This window comes from Oryzias latipes, chromosome 7 (genome assembly GCF_053564925.1).
Source record: "Oryzias latipes strain Hd-rR chromosome 7, Olatipes_Hd-rR_3.1".
In the NCBI taxonomy this organism is placed as follows: Eukaryota; Metazoa; Chordata; class Actinopteri; order Beloniformes; family Adrianichthyidae; genus Oryzias; species Oryzias latipes.
In genome coordinates this window covers 21,599,283-21,613,230 of record NC_136243.1, presented here as the reverse complement: position 1 = coordinate 21,613,230, position 13,948 = coordinate 21,599,283, and the positions used below count along the sequence as shown (strand labels likewise).

At 38.1% G+C, this 13,948-nt stretch overlaps 2 protein-coding genes across 10 annotated transcripts; both read left to right on the top strand.

The window, feature by feature from the left end:
* The first annotated feature begins 309 nt into the window (after positions 1–309).
* On the top strand, positions 310–5,899 carry LOC101162290 (kelch repeat and BTB domain-containing protein 12). 9 transcript variants are annotated; one of them, XM_011477187.4, is made up of 10 exons: positions 310–1,667; positions 1,766–1,947; positions 2,062–2,194; positions 2,671–2,904; positions 2,995–3,353; positions 3,434–3,493; positions 3,578–3,707; positions 4,616–4,763; positions 4,837–5,034; positions 5,221–5,899. In XM_011477187.4, exons 1-10 carry the CDS (start codon positions 1,500–1,502, stop codon positions 5,367–5,369), a joined length of 1,761 nt encoding a protein of 586 aa, XP_011475489.1. In that variant the 5' UTR covers positions 310–1,499; the 3' UTR covers positions 5,370–5,899. The 9 variants fall into 9 exon arrangements, with proteins under 9 accessions (XP_011475489.1, XP_078805969.1, XP_011475488.1 ...); XM_078949843.1 differs by having other exon boundaries at positions 327–466; positions 1,481–1,667; positions 3,046–3,353; positions 3,434–3,707; XM_011477186.4 differs by having other exon boundaries at positions 327–466; positions 1,481–1,667; positions 3,434–3,707.
* A 1,072-nt stretch (positions 5,900–6,971) lies between these two features.
* On the top strand, positions 6,972–13,598 carry misrii (Mullerian inhibiting substance type II receptor). The gene is given in 11 exon segments (NM_001104896.1): positions 6,972–7,019; positions 7,361–7,552; positions 7,691–7,855; positions 8,470–8,559; positions 9,473–9,576; positions 9,680–9,901; positions 10,791–10,905; positions 11,141–11,295; positions 11,482–11,638; positions 13,089–13,225; positions 13,309–13,598. Coding segments are annotated over 11 exon segments (1,488 nt in total). The 5' UTR covers positions 6,972–6,985; the 3' UTR covers positions 13,426–13,598.
* Positions 13,599–13,948: the final 350 nt, after the last annotated feature.

The following is a 13,948-nucleotide window of genomic DNA, read 5'->3' as shown; positions in this document are numbered from 1 at the left end:
CTCTGAGACAGTCTACCACACACATTCACACCTTTGGGGCAATTTCAAAATCACCAAATAAAGTTTTTATAATCTGCAAAGAAGACAGATTTTCCAGAGAAAACTTGCACATGTAGGAAAAAACATGCAAACTCCACGCAAAAAGGACCCATTTGAACCAGGCTTCTCTTTGTGAGGCAAGAGTGCTACCCACTGCACTGCCATCAGAGACCATCAGCTCCTCTGACTTTTCCAAGTCTATTTTAAACTGATTTACGTGTGAGTGTACTGTTACCCCCACATGCCTCCCCATCACCCACTCACCAACCCACCCCAACCTCCTGCAGCAACAGTACAGAACATAAAACAGATTTGTCAGCAGACAAAAATAATCCAGCCCATGGGGCCATTCAAGATATAAAAATCAGTGTGATCTTTAATGAGAAACTTCTGGATCTTAATGTTGGATGACTTCTCCAAAAAACTGGTATGACATCTTCTTTTTTGCATCTGCTTGGCTTTTGACCTGCTGACGTGACGTAGTCTCCTTCCTGCTAAGCTTACAGTGTATGCCAGTAAGACAACCTCTAGCTCAGTGTCACTGTCTAACAGCTGAAGAAACAAATCGGGTCAGTTCTTTAATTGTTGGGGTCTTCACCAGCTGTGGTCATCAGCACCATACCACTTTATTACTGGACAAGAGGGCTCCACTTTGACTCATTGGTTTCTTCTGTAACTGAGAAAACGTGCAAAAATCAGAATTAACTTCAACATTAAATGATTAGTAATGCAAGTCAACATTCATTCTTCAATAGGTATTCTTGCCTCCAACAATAAGTAAAAGACAAGACAAATGGTTATTGGAAGAACAAATATTTATGTATTTTCAGCAGTTTTGAAAGAAATGTTGGAAATCTGTCATTTAAAAAACATGTCTTTAAAAAACTGAAGTGCACACAGTCCTGCAGGGCTGCATGAACATGATTTAAAGAGCTGAAACCCTGCTTATTTTCCAGCCATTTTCTAATGAGCTTATCTGGGATTGGCAGGTCAGTTTGATGGTGCATTAGCACATTTTTGGATTGGAGTGTGGAAGAGCAAAAATGAGCAAAACCAAAACCCTAACCATATTTATTAAGCTAACAAACTTAATATAATTCCTTTATTGGCTAAAACAGTTCAAGAAGATTTTTGTGTAGTTTTGCCTTTCAAAAAACTGGCCTTGGTTTGTTCATCTTCCCTGCATCCACAAATCCTAAAAACAAGTCCTATATTTGATTAATAATTTGCTAATGCACTTGATCTACCTCAACCCGATACTCAATGAGGAAAAAGGGACATTATTCTACCCCTGTGGTGTGTGAATTCAAGTTTGTTTAATATCAGACTGCAAATGGAAATTTCGTCTACTGCAGAATTAATAAAAAAGTTCAGACAAAAAGATTCAGTGTGTGTGTTGTTACTACATTTGTCCTTGTTGTGTGTACTTCTGAGCTCACAGACCTCCATCCCCTGAATCCATGGATACTGAGGAGCCGTCTGCTCAAGGAGAGCACAGCTTGTTCCTGCTCAGGCAGCTGGACAGGATGAGAGCTGCTGAGGAGCTCACTGATGTGGTGCTGCTCGCAGATGGGATTCCCTTCCCTTGCCACAAGGTGGTGCTGTCTGCTTTCAGTCCTTGCTTCCAGGTAAAATGGACTTTTTAAAAGATAATAAAATTTGATTTTTTTTTTTTTTGTGCAAAACATGTAGATTGTGGTGTGAAACATACAATCCTGCTGTCCAGGCCATGTTCACATGTGGTCTGAAGGAGACCCGAGGAGGGCAGGTGCCTCTCAGAGACACTCCTGCAGAGAGCTTAGAACTGCTGCTGAACTACATGTACCAGGGTGAACTCCCACTCTCTAACAGCAACATCCAAGGCGTGGCTGCTGCTGCTTTCCTGTTCAACATAGATAGAGCCTTCAAGTGCGTAAAGAAGCTTAAAGACACAAAAGTTTGGTTTTCTAACAGAAGTTGAACATACTTGTCCAACACTGATGTGTGCACATAATGATTTATTTTCCTGTGTGTTGAATAAAGGTTATGTCAGAGCCACATGGAGGCTTGGATGGACCCTTCAAACTGCGTTGGCCTGTACCATTGGGCCAGAGATCTAGGAGCTTTGGATTTGGCAGACTGTGCATTACGATACCTTTGTCACCACTTTTCACAGGTGGTGGCATATAGCGTTAAAAAGATGTGTCAAATGCTCTAGGGCTTTTAAATGTAACTCTTGTGCTATCTTAGATGACCTCATCCTTACATTGACGTGTTCTCCCTACCATGACAAAAGTGGAGAAAGGTGGAAAGATTTCATGTAATCCATGGACACCAGTGAGAATCACAAATCATTGAAGAAAAAATGTTCAGTGCACTGTCTAGTGGGTCTAGATGACCCAACTCCCAAAGTTAAAGTGCCTAGGATAGCACAAGGGTTAGAAGTAGAGTTATCCGAAATATTTGTTTTACACAAATACAGTATATGTTTTCCTCCAACTTTTATATTCCTGGTTTGTCCTTGTCATAAATAGATTTGAATGTTTTCTTTTATTGTCAAATAGTCAATATTTAAATGCAGAATTTACAGTTTTGGTCTGCAGTTTTGTTCATATTTTGAAGGCACTGTTTTTGTTGTTTTGAAAACTTGAGGTATGTGAGGAAGAAGAAGTGCTGGAGCTGGATGCACAAAGTCTGGGGAATTTGCTGGGTTCAGATGACCTTAACATATCGCAGGAGGAGGTAGTGCTGGAGTTGGTGCTGCGCTGGGTGGAGAGGCATCGGGGTGACTCCCACAGTGAAGCCCAGGCTGTGGAATTGCTTAGACGCGTGCGCCTGGAACTCATAGACCCTGGATTTCTTAGAAAAGCGAGGAGGAGGAACCCGGTGAGAAGGAATGTAACTCAGGGGAAACCTTTTATGCAAACGCAACAAAAGATAAGACGATGAAAAGTCTTTTATGAAAAAAATCTCCAGGTGCTGCTGCGTGATGCTGAGTGCTTTGGAATGATTGATGCTGCTCTCCAGACCTCAGGTCTCTGTGACACAGCAGCTCCACCTCGCCCGCCTCTTCGATATGGAATGGAGACAACTGACCTGCTGCTCTGTTTGGGGGGAGTGACCAGGGAGGGTATTCCTGCTCGACGTGGGGGATTTGCTGACCTCTGCTTTTGTTTTGCCCCTCGGGATAGAAAGACTTACTACATGGCCTCTCCGCTGAGAGGCTGTGAAGGTACGGGCCAAATCACTGCAGGTGCAGTGAGCCTGAACAACAGCATAGTGGTGGTTGTTGAAGCAGAGGATAAGGACAGAAGGAAGAGACTGGATTTCTACAGGTCTGTGTGCAGATATGTGAAAGTGTTACTCTTTATATCATTCCTACTAAGATAATCTGAACTGCCCTCATTTGTTTCAGGTACAGTGATTCAGAAGAGGACAGATGGGTGAAGGTGTGCTCCGCCCCTTACAGGGACATGTACGCTTTAGGGCATTTAGGGGAGGCCCTTTATCTGATAGGTGGTCAGATGAAAGTGAATAATCACTACGTGATCACTGACAGTGTGCAGAGATGGTGTCTGAAGAGAGAAGGCAGCTGGCTCAGCTTTGCTCCGCTGCCCCTCCCTTTAGCCTGCCACTGCATCGTGAGCTCAAAGGATCATCTTTACGTGCTGGGGGGCTGGACACCACAGGTACAGGGCATTTTCTTCTCAGGTGTGCATGAACTGCTCAAGTTAAACTGAAATGTTCAGCTCTGCTAGAACTATACCAGCAGGTAGTGAGGCTGCATTATGTGTTTTTCTGTTTTTGCTAATTCTGTTTCAAAGAATTCAAATTCAACTTTAATCATGTTTCCTGCTCCCACAGAACACTTCAAAATGCTGTACATAAATTAAATAATTAACAAAAAATAATAGTAAAAATAGTCATCATGATGCCCCCCCCCACACACACACACATACAAAACACATATAGATTCTATAAAGAAACTGCTAAACAGTCCATAAAATCAAGTTAAAACTTGAGAAAGTAAAAGCGACTTTAACGCTAAGCTAAAAAGATGAGTTTTATTCTTAAAAACCTTCACAGCGGATGAAGCCCTCACATCCTCAGGCAGGCTGTTCCACAGACGAGGCCCACAGGGCTGGAATGTGGTCTCGCTGAGGGTTTTTGTTCTTATCAATGGGACCAACAGCAGACCTGCACATGAAGACCTGAGGGCTCTGGGAGGGTCATAAACTAAACGCTCTTCTGATAAAAATGAAGTTACAATTCAATTTGATCATTTATAAACTATCAAAGAAATTTTAAAATCGATCCTAAAGCTGAGTGGAAGCCAGTGCAAAGATTTCAAGTGCTCCTTCTTTCTGGTCCTGGTTAAAAGGCGTGCAACTATGTTGTCAAAAGCATTATGATCTGTTTTTTCGCCTGAGAAATTAAGCAAAAAAGTTGGGGTAAATTAGGTCTTAATCTGCGTTCTGTCGTTTAAAATCCTCTTTGCTTTGGCGCCCTCTAGTGGTAGATCAATGCAACTGTTTCTTTCAGTGATTTACATTTTTTAAGCTACCCCACTTTTTTCTTCATTGTTATCCTTTGACAGGATCTTCCCGATGCTGAGCTTGACAAGCTCAGTAACAGAATGTTTAGGTTTGATGCTGCCAAAGACAGGTGGACTGAGTGTGCCAGAATGAAGTTCTCCAGGTACCGCTGTGGCACAGCTCTCCTCAATGGAGAAATCTACATTTTAGGTAAGTCTATAAGAAAACTGTGGTGTTGTGTCCAGGTTTTCTGCATATTAGTTCTTTGTGTGGGTGTTTTCAGGGGGTATAGGGTGTGATGGAGAGGACGGTGGACAATCTCGCCATTGTCTAAGCTCTGTAGAGATATACAACATTGATGCAGACACCTGGAGGCCAGGACCAACACTCCCTACAGGCCTGCTCTCGCTTCGAACAAATGCGTCCAATATAGGAGTAATTGAGAGAAAGATCTACCTCTGTGGATATTTCAAGGGTGCAGGTCAGTATCAATGATAAGTCTTTATGGTTCTGGGGTCTATTTGAATTCATACTATGGCCCTACCACATTGACCTCAAGTTTTTTGACCAAACAAGAGGCACACTTTTATTGCCATAGAGAAAACCATTCAGACTGATAAGCAGTGAATTATGGCAGACAATAACTTCCCTTCTTTCCTGGCTGCAGGTCGCCATGAAATCATCACCAAGGAGATTTTAGAGTTAGATCCTGCAGACAACGTTTGGACTGTGCTGGAGAGACGAGCAGCAATGCATGACACTTACGATGTCTGTCTGGTTGCTAACCTTAATCCTCGAGATCTCATCTCGCCATGATGCCTTTCTCTGTCACTCTGATAACACTTGCTGTGGGTGTGAAGTGACAGTGTTCTCTTAACGACCTGCCAGACTTTTGTGCAATTTTGTTCTTTGATTCACTCCATCTCTTGTCAAATAAGTGTTACCATGCAACATGTTTGCAAAGATCTGACTGAACTGCTGCAAGAAAGCAATGATTTAACAAAATATTTATGTCAGATTTGATTTGACTGTATGAATCCTTTAACGTTGAGACAATTTTCTACATAGATGCCATATTCTGCAGTCAAATTAATGCTGTTTAACACATGTTGCTAAATAAAAAAACAAATAATAATTTCAAAATTATTATGTAAATTTAAAAAAAATATAATTCATAATTTCAGTCATTCAATTTTCTTCTTCACTGCAGTAATTTGAATGTTTTTTATTTGATCTGGACTGTTTTAATTGTTGTTTCTGTGTCATATTTTAGTTTAGCAGTTGTTTTTCATTATTTTTTATTTAAATTATTTAAATTAAATAAACTGCCTACTGTTTCCCAGCTCCATTTTCTCAAGCCTCTTGTTTTGATTCAGCTTTTCCTTTTGTCCAGTACATTTCTTGTCATGAAATGTTTGACAGATTGTCAAATTTCATAGTACAAAATAGAGCACAGATTTAATCTAAGAATCACCTTTTAAAAGACTCAAGATAAACACAAACAAAAATTAGTCTCTTTCAAACATCATAGTTTAAACCCACATCTTACATTTGCATTAATTCAAATTCACCTCATCCACTGCAAAGATTTAAAATCCTGTTTTAGTAATTTGAGATATTTTACCAAGTTTGAAGTTGTTTAAACTTTTCTTTGTTCGACATCATTGCAAGTTTTTTTTCAAAATCAGCACTCGAGATTTTTTGTCACATAGAGTTATAATCTAGAAATAAGGAAATTATGATTAACCTGAATCTGAATCCCTTTGCTCCTCATTCATAACAATAGAAAACTTGATTTTAGACTCCAAAGAACTTGTACAAAGATTGTATTCCCATTTTGTTAACATTTCTTTCTAATATGAGTAATTTCTGCTAATGCGTCACTGTTATTAAAAATGAACTATGAAGTAAAAACTCAAAACAAAAGTAAAACTCAAATAATACAAACCATTTGCTTTGAAATATTTAAAAAATACTTCTTACTGGGCTTCATATGTCATTCAGTTCGAATTTATTCTATCTAAAATTTAGCTTTTGTAGCTTATTCTCTTTTCGAATGCTTGTGTGGAACTCCTTGTTTCTAGATTTTGATGTCTTACCAGCAGATTTCTTGTTAAGTAAAACTGACTAATAGTTTTACTTTTTTAGTGATTTTCCTCTCAAGTTTCTTCTCCTATTTTAGACCATCTCTTTTTGCAGTGTCAGAAAGAAAACATATATAAAAAAATAAAAAAAACATACTACAATTTCCTTTGGGAAAACCCCTCATCTTTTTTAGAGTTTGGTATATCGTCAGTGAGGTCTCCAGATCAGAACAACAGGCTCTGTCTTGGGAGGAAACAAATGCAGGTGTCTCTGTGGGAGAGATGCACGTGGGAAACTCCTCACATTCCTCCTGCTGATACACAGTGTGGTCCCATGAGCGCTCTTAGATGGGGAAAATGCTGCTGTGGATTCTGGCTTTATGTGAGTTTTCATTGTGATTCCAGTGTGATTTAGAGTTGTTTTTTATTTGTTAAAGTTCAACCTTTAAACTTAACTAAATATGTTTGTAATTTTGTTTCAAATTTCTTAAAAAAGCATCATAAAAAAGTGTTGTTTTTGAGAATCTAAGGCAACAAAACAAACTACTTATTTCAAGATCTAAACCTGGTTAAAGTCCCATGTTTGAAACTCTTAAGAAAACAGAACCTGAATTTCTGAAATATGTTTTGTTTTTAGCATTTTAGTAAATATGACAACAATTTAGCTTTTTATCTTTTAATTAATTGAGATTGATAACACTCCCTGTGTTTCATTCCCTCTAGATTGCCTTAAATATGTGTTTCCTCAGTCCTTGCTTCCAAAGAGAACGTGCGTTTTTCAAGTAAGCCACAAAAACAACGGAGGACACTCATCTGCTGGTAATGTGAGTGGGTCCCTGCAGATCTGTGAGAACACCCGCTGCTGCATGGCTATCTATCGGATGATAAACGGCCAACCACAGGTGGACACTCTCGGTACGTCTACCGAAGCCTAAATATTTAAACACCTGGATTGAGTTTGATTAAAAGATTTTAACATGAGAACCACCTCACGTGCCTGTGACTAGTCTTTTTGTGCTTTTGGTCACAGTGCTCTTGATTTCTGTGTTGCAGCTTGCGGTAAAGTGGAAACCTTATGTCCAGATGCAACCTGCAAGGTACAACCACGCCTTCAAAATCGCTTCATAGGATGTGTGTGTGGAACAGATCTCTGCAACAGTAACTTCACGTGGACTCCAGATTCAGAGCAGCATTCACTCACTGACTCCTACTCTGCAGGTATGACAGGCAGAATATCTTATAACTTGTTGAAATTGCACATTGGATTTGCAGTTATGTTACCAAAATTTCTCAAAATTAGTTCAGTTTTCTTATGTGAGACACAGCATCTTGCTTTTCTGTCTCTTGAATAAAACAAAAAGGAAAAAAAAATGTGCAAACTACGGTAATCTTAAACTTTTTTCAGTAAATGTAAATGACTGGACACAACGGTGTAAAATTGTTATGTAATTCATTTTATCCATTAAAAAATTGAGCCCAACCTGCATTTTTAATTACATTTTAGTAATTAAAAATTCAGGTTGGGCTCAATTTTTTAATTTAACATTTTAGTACTTTTAACTAATCACAGCATTCAGTATCAAGTAAGACTAACTGAGTTTACCTGGTTTTCTTCAGTCAGCTAAGGTTCCCTTTCCCCCTATTTCAAATCTCCAGCTGAAGCTGCCCCTCAGGACGCTAATTAAAGAAACAGATTGCAATTTCTGAAGAAAATTAGATCATGTTTGTTGCTACTTAAATGCCAAAATGTGACAACTTTTGATCTTTGTTTCCTCCAGTTAAAGTTTTATAAATTTGTATAAGCTGTATATTTTTGTATTCTTTTTTTGAAGCTGACATCTCGAAGATTGTTGTGTTGGTGATGTTTCCAATACTCGCCTTTGCACTCGCTGCTAAGTGGATTTATCTCTACAAAAAGAAAGGTAAAGTCATTTTCCATATACAATAGAACTGTTTGCACATGTGAAAAGTTTGCTAGTTTGCAAAATGCAACCAAAGCAAAATATGAAATATTACCTTATACTACTTTGTATTCATCCTTACTGTTGCCCATTGCTTTTGTCATTTTTTTTACAGCAAAAGCAAACAGCCAAGACAGAGTTATGTTTTATTGTGGTTTAGGGTGTTTTTTTAGTGTAATGATTTTGTGGTAGATTTTAAGCTCGAATAAAAAAAGGTCAATGCTCAATCCCTGACCTCGTGCTAAAAACGAATTGTCCATGTCTCGAAAAAGGAAAATAACAAATTTCAACTGAATGTGTGTGTTGATAATGCAGCAGAGTAAATGAAAAACCATTAAGTGCTATCTGCCAACAGCCAGTTATATTGTGAGCCATTAAAGCTTCAAATACTGAGCTCAAAACGGCTCTTTGAAATTCATTAAGACACAAAAAAAAACATAAATTCTTCCATCTTTACTTTGAAACCATTAAACACATTTGTAAACTTGTGTTTATTGGGTTTGAATCAGTGACATCATTTATCACCTTGATCCCACAACTGAGTTAGAAGCTTTGGAGCTAATGAGAAGATTACGCAAACTCTGTTGTTGTTGTTGCTGCTGAAATGCTGGGACAAAAAGGAAAATGACCCCTTCCTCTTGCCAGGCGATTATTTTTTTTAAAATCCAAATGATTTTTTCCTCTATGATCAGGAAATGAGTTCCCATGATTTTCAGACTGACAGTGCTTACATTTTTTTCTACTCAACTGACCTTGTACGTTATCACCGCTGTTACTCCTTTGTAACTTTTCAGCAAACATCCCGTCAGCCTCTTTTCAAACAAAAGATTTGCTATTTTTTTATGTCACATTCTGATTTTATCTCTTATTTTAGAGAAAAATCTGCTGTCTGTTCTTCCTAATGACAACATCCTGCAACCATGCTCTTGTCAAACAAAGTCTTCAGAGAGTTACATTACGAACATCGAACTGCAGCAGGTGCTAATGAACTGTCAAATAAAAAAACAAAATTACTTATATTCAGAAAAATATGTCAGCTGTGGAGTTATGCCCTGTTTTTAGGCTTGTTTATGTCTTACAGGTTGTGGGACAAGGACACTTTGCCACAGTTTTTAAAGGGAACTACACAGAAACTGCAGTGGCTGTGAAAGTGTATCCTGCAGGGTGGAAAGATAAATTCACAACAGAAAAGGACATTTATGAATTACCACTGATGAGGCATGCTGGGATTGCTCACTTCCTGGGTGCGGGGAGGAATCCAAGAGACAGAAGCTGGTTTGTTGTGGTCGAGTTTGCAGAACATGTAAGTGTAAAAGGGATTCTATAAAACCCGAAGGAAGATGGACATGTTGAAGTGGGATGGTAGAAAGTTTAAAGCCTCATTTGGCCCACCAAACTGACAAATAAACTCCTGCTCCTCTCAAATAAATACAAACACATTTGATATTGTCAAAACAACAGATTACAGGCAGGAAGAAGAAATGCATTTAATAATGATTATGTCAAAGGATAAGGACTATACATACAGATTTTAGGGGTAAAATCTGACTTTTCAACGTGAAATCTACATGATATACAGTAGTTCAGTTTTGCATCTCACCTCTTGTGGTCTTTTGAGGAAATGCAACCTGTTGTACTTCCTGTTTGGATTAGATTTAAAAATAAAGTTAAGGGTTTCTGAGGAAGAGAATTAACAGAAAAAAACTATAAAAACAGGTCTTGAATTAATAGAAAACATAACTAACTTTATATGTGCTTCATTTAAAAAAGCAATAATAAAATACGAGATTTTTTGAGCCACTAGATGGTAAATGAACAGAAAGAGCCACAAAACGGGGTGGGATTTTATAAACACTTCTTCCCACTCCTTTTTAAGTTATAAACCAAATTCTACTTGAATTTAGTTAATAATCATTAATGAATCTAATGTGACCTAAATGTCTATTGAATGCATTACTGCAAAAATCTCTGTTTATGATTGTGAGAAATCAGACTGTTAGAAGGATCACATCTTCTTCTTACATTTTTGTTAATTTATTTTTGTTCTTTAATCAAAGCATTTATTTTTTCCTGAAATTAGTTTGATATATCTGTGTTATTTTTTGTTGTATTGCCTACAATTAATAATCAAAAGTACTTCCTAAAAATAACATTAAAATGAAATGCTGTGGTAACCGTCACTTTGATTACAGGGTTCTCTTCACTCCTTTCTGTGTGAAAACACCCTCAGCTGGATGCAGGCACAGAACATGTGTCTGTCCTTGTCCCAAGGACTTTCCTATCTCCACTCTGACCTCCACAGCCAGGGTACGGGCAAACAAAACCAAAATGCGTGCCTGTGTGTTTTACAATATTTCCTGACACAGGTTCATAACTAGATGTGAAATAGTTACGTATGTGATTGTAAAAGAACGAACTAGACATGTTTTCTTATTTAATGAATACACAATAGGTATTATTTGTCCATATTATTGAACACTCTTAAACACAAAACATGAAATGAATCTTTGTAACAGCACATGCGTGTGTACGATTGTCGCAGATGTGCACAAACCTGCTGTGGCCCATAGAGACCTGAGCAGCTTCAATGTCCTGGTGAGAGCAGATGGTAGCTGCGCTCTCTGTGACTTTGGATGCTCCACTATTCTGCGTTCTTGCTCAGGGCCATGGGTCATGAGACAAGCCACAAACACAAAGGTGAGTCAATTCAAGAGTAACAATCTGTGTGAATAATTTTATTGTTACAAAATATTTTTTTTAATTCAAGCAACTCCCCTAGCTGAATTAATCATTATTGTTATTTCACAGATTTATTTTTAAATGATAAATGAAATTATTAAATAAATCTAAGACTAAACGATGCACCTACCAATGTTGCTGCAGGGTTATGCCCAGCTTGGTACTCCCCACTACATGTCTCCTGAGATCCTGGAGGGCTCCGTAAACCTGAACAACAGCTCCTTCCTGCTGCAGGCCGACATCTACGCCTTGAGTTTGATATTGTGGGAAATATGGATGCGCTGCTCTGATTTATCAAAGGGTATGTTGCCTCAAATGAATGAAAGCCCCATTCAAAGTGAAAAGCTTTAGTAGTCACTGTTGCTCAGGACAATTTTGAAATGCTAAAAAGTGAAGGAAAAATCGAACTGATCTTAAACTGTTTTATTATTTTCAGTCTAGCCATGACTGCCTGGAGAGATCTGACTCCTGAGATTTAAAATATAGTTGAAGCAACCATCAATCAGTAATTTTATCAGATGATCTTAAATTAAAAAGCAGTTTTAGGGTTGGATTAACCCTTGTGCTATCCCAGGCACTTTATAACATTGGGAGTGGGTCATCTAGACCCCACCAGACAGTGCGCTGAACCTTTTTTCTTCAATGACTTGTGATCTTCACTGGTGTCCATGGATAACATGAAATCCTTTCCACCTTTATCCACCTTTGTCACAGTAGGGAGAACACATCAGTGTAAGAGTGGGGTCATCTGGACCCCATAAGATAGCACTAGGGTTAAATCCCTCAAACATATGATTAGGAGAATGTTCATTTCCTAACTGAAAATCGATACAGAACCTTTGAAACAGTGATCGTGTATTTTTTTCTTTTTGGGGCTTTGGCCAGAGGCCTCACAGCAGAGGTCCTACAAAGACTCAGATGAGATACTTCGGGTTAATAAAGCTGTAACCTTTTTTTATTTTTCATTTTAATTTAGAAAAGGGTGTGTATTGTCGTTAAAATTTACCGTCACATTATTTGATTAGTGTCTGGATATGTTCTTCCATAAAGATTTTGCCAGTTGTGAGTGGAAATTGGGTGGACATAACTTTCTAAAGTTACTCCAGATTTCTTAGGTTTGTTGTAGCAAAAAGGCTCAAATCCTCCTAGTGCTGTCTTATCACTGGAATAGAACAGTCTGCATCAAGTCTTATTTAATGTTGAAAATTGAGAAAACATGAGGTAATGAGTGTTTTTTTTTTTAAGATGGACTGAGTAAACACTGCATTTTCAACCATCAAACTCTACATGGGAAACATTTAAGCCTAATGGAAGAATGTTCAACTTTTCATTCTTTGCCAATAGCCCCCCAGGATAAAAGCTATGCCTCCCAACTTGCCCTGTAATTTTTATGTTAATATTACTATCATTGTTGACAAAGATCAGGAAATCATCAATACAAGCTTGTTTGAGCATTGCAAAAATGACAAAAGAAATATTTTAGCTAAACTATTTCAAAATTTCAAAAACTTTTAAGAATGTCTCCCTCCTTTTTTTGCTACTGCTTTACATCAGATTAAAGAACTGCTGTTTTAATATTAATAACAATAACAAAACTGTTGATCCTTTCATTGATAATGACCTTCCACCCTGTTGTTCTCATTTGCCACCCTTCCAGAGGATTCTCCCCTGCCCCACAAATAAAATATTCTAGCCCCGCCAGTGCCTTCAACCCTTCTGACACAAAGTTGTCTTAATGTGTCCCTCTGCAGGTGGCACCGTTCCACAGCATCTTTTGCCGTATGAACTGGAGCTGGAAGGCAACGTGACGCTGGAGAGACTCATCCTCTATGTGTGTGAAATGGACAGGAGACCTTCAATCCCTGAACCCTGGGAGCTGCTGCCACAGGTAGTTTTGACAGTTATACTTCTATGAATTGCTGCATGCAAAAAACAACACAAGTGTGCTTGCTAAACTCCAAACTTTTCCAGGGATCTGCAATGAAGGAACTCCTGACGGAATGTTGGGACCGGGACACAGATGCCCGTTTAACAGCACACTGTGTTGTGGACAGATTAGTGTCTCTCCAGGCTGATTTATCACCATGATTATTATTATTATTATGCACATAGTTTCAGTTGTAAAACGCAGCTGTACACTCTTTGTTTTCACTGTTTTTTTAAATTCAAGTCAGGTAGTTAAATGTTGAAGAACTGCACATAAAGTATAGTGACATATTCAGATAGAGGCTACTCAAAATATACATTTTCCTAGGTGGTAACATTTGATAAAAAAGGTGTTAATATTGTTGGTTTTATTTCTGTTAATGTTTAATTCAACTGCAAGAACAGCAAAGCTTAACACAAAAGACAAGATCACCCAATAGTGAACTTATTAAAGACATCTACTGCCCTAAAAAATAAACTAAAAACTACCAAATATCTAATTTCAAAGTCATATGATCAATGCTTCTAGAAATAAACGTTCGTTTAGGTTTCATAACTTTAAATAATTACTGTTAGGTCAAAATACAACTTTAATCTTGTCAGTGTGGTCTTTGAAGTGCAGCCATGGAGAATAAATCAGATTTGTCTGGGTTTATTTTTAGAAAAGTTTTCCCACAACCTGCAA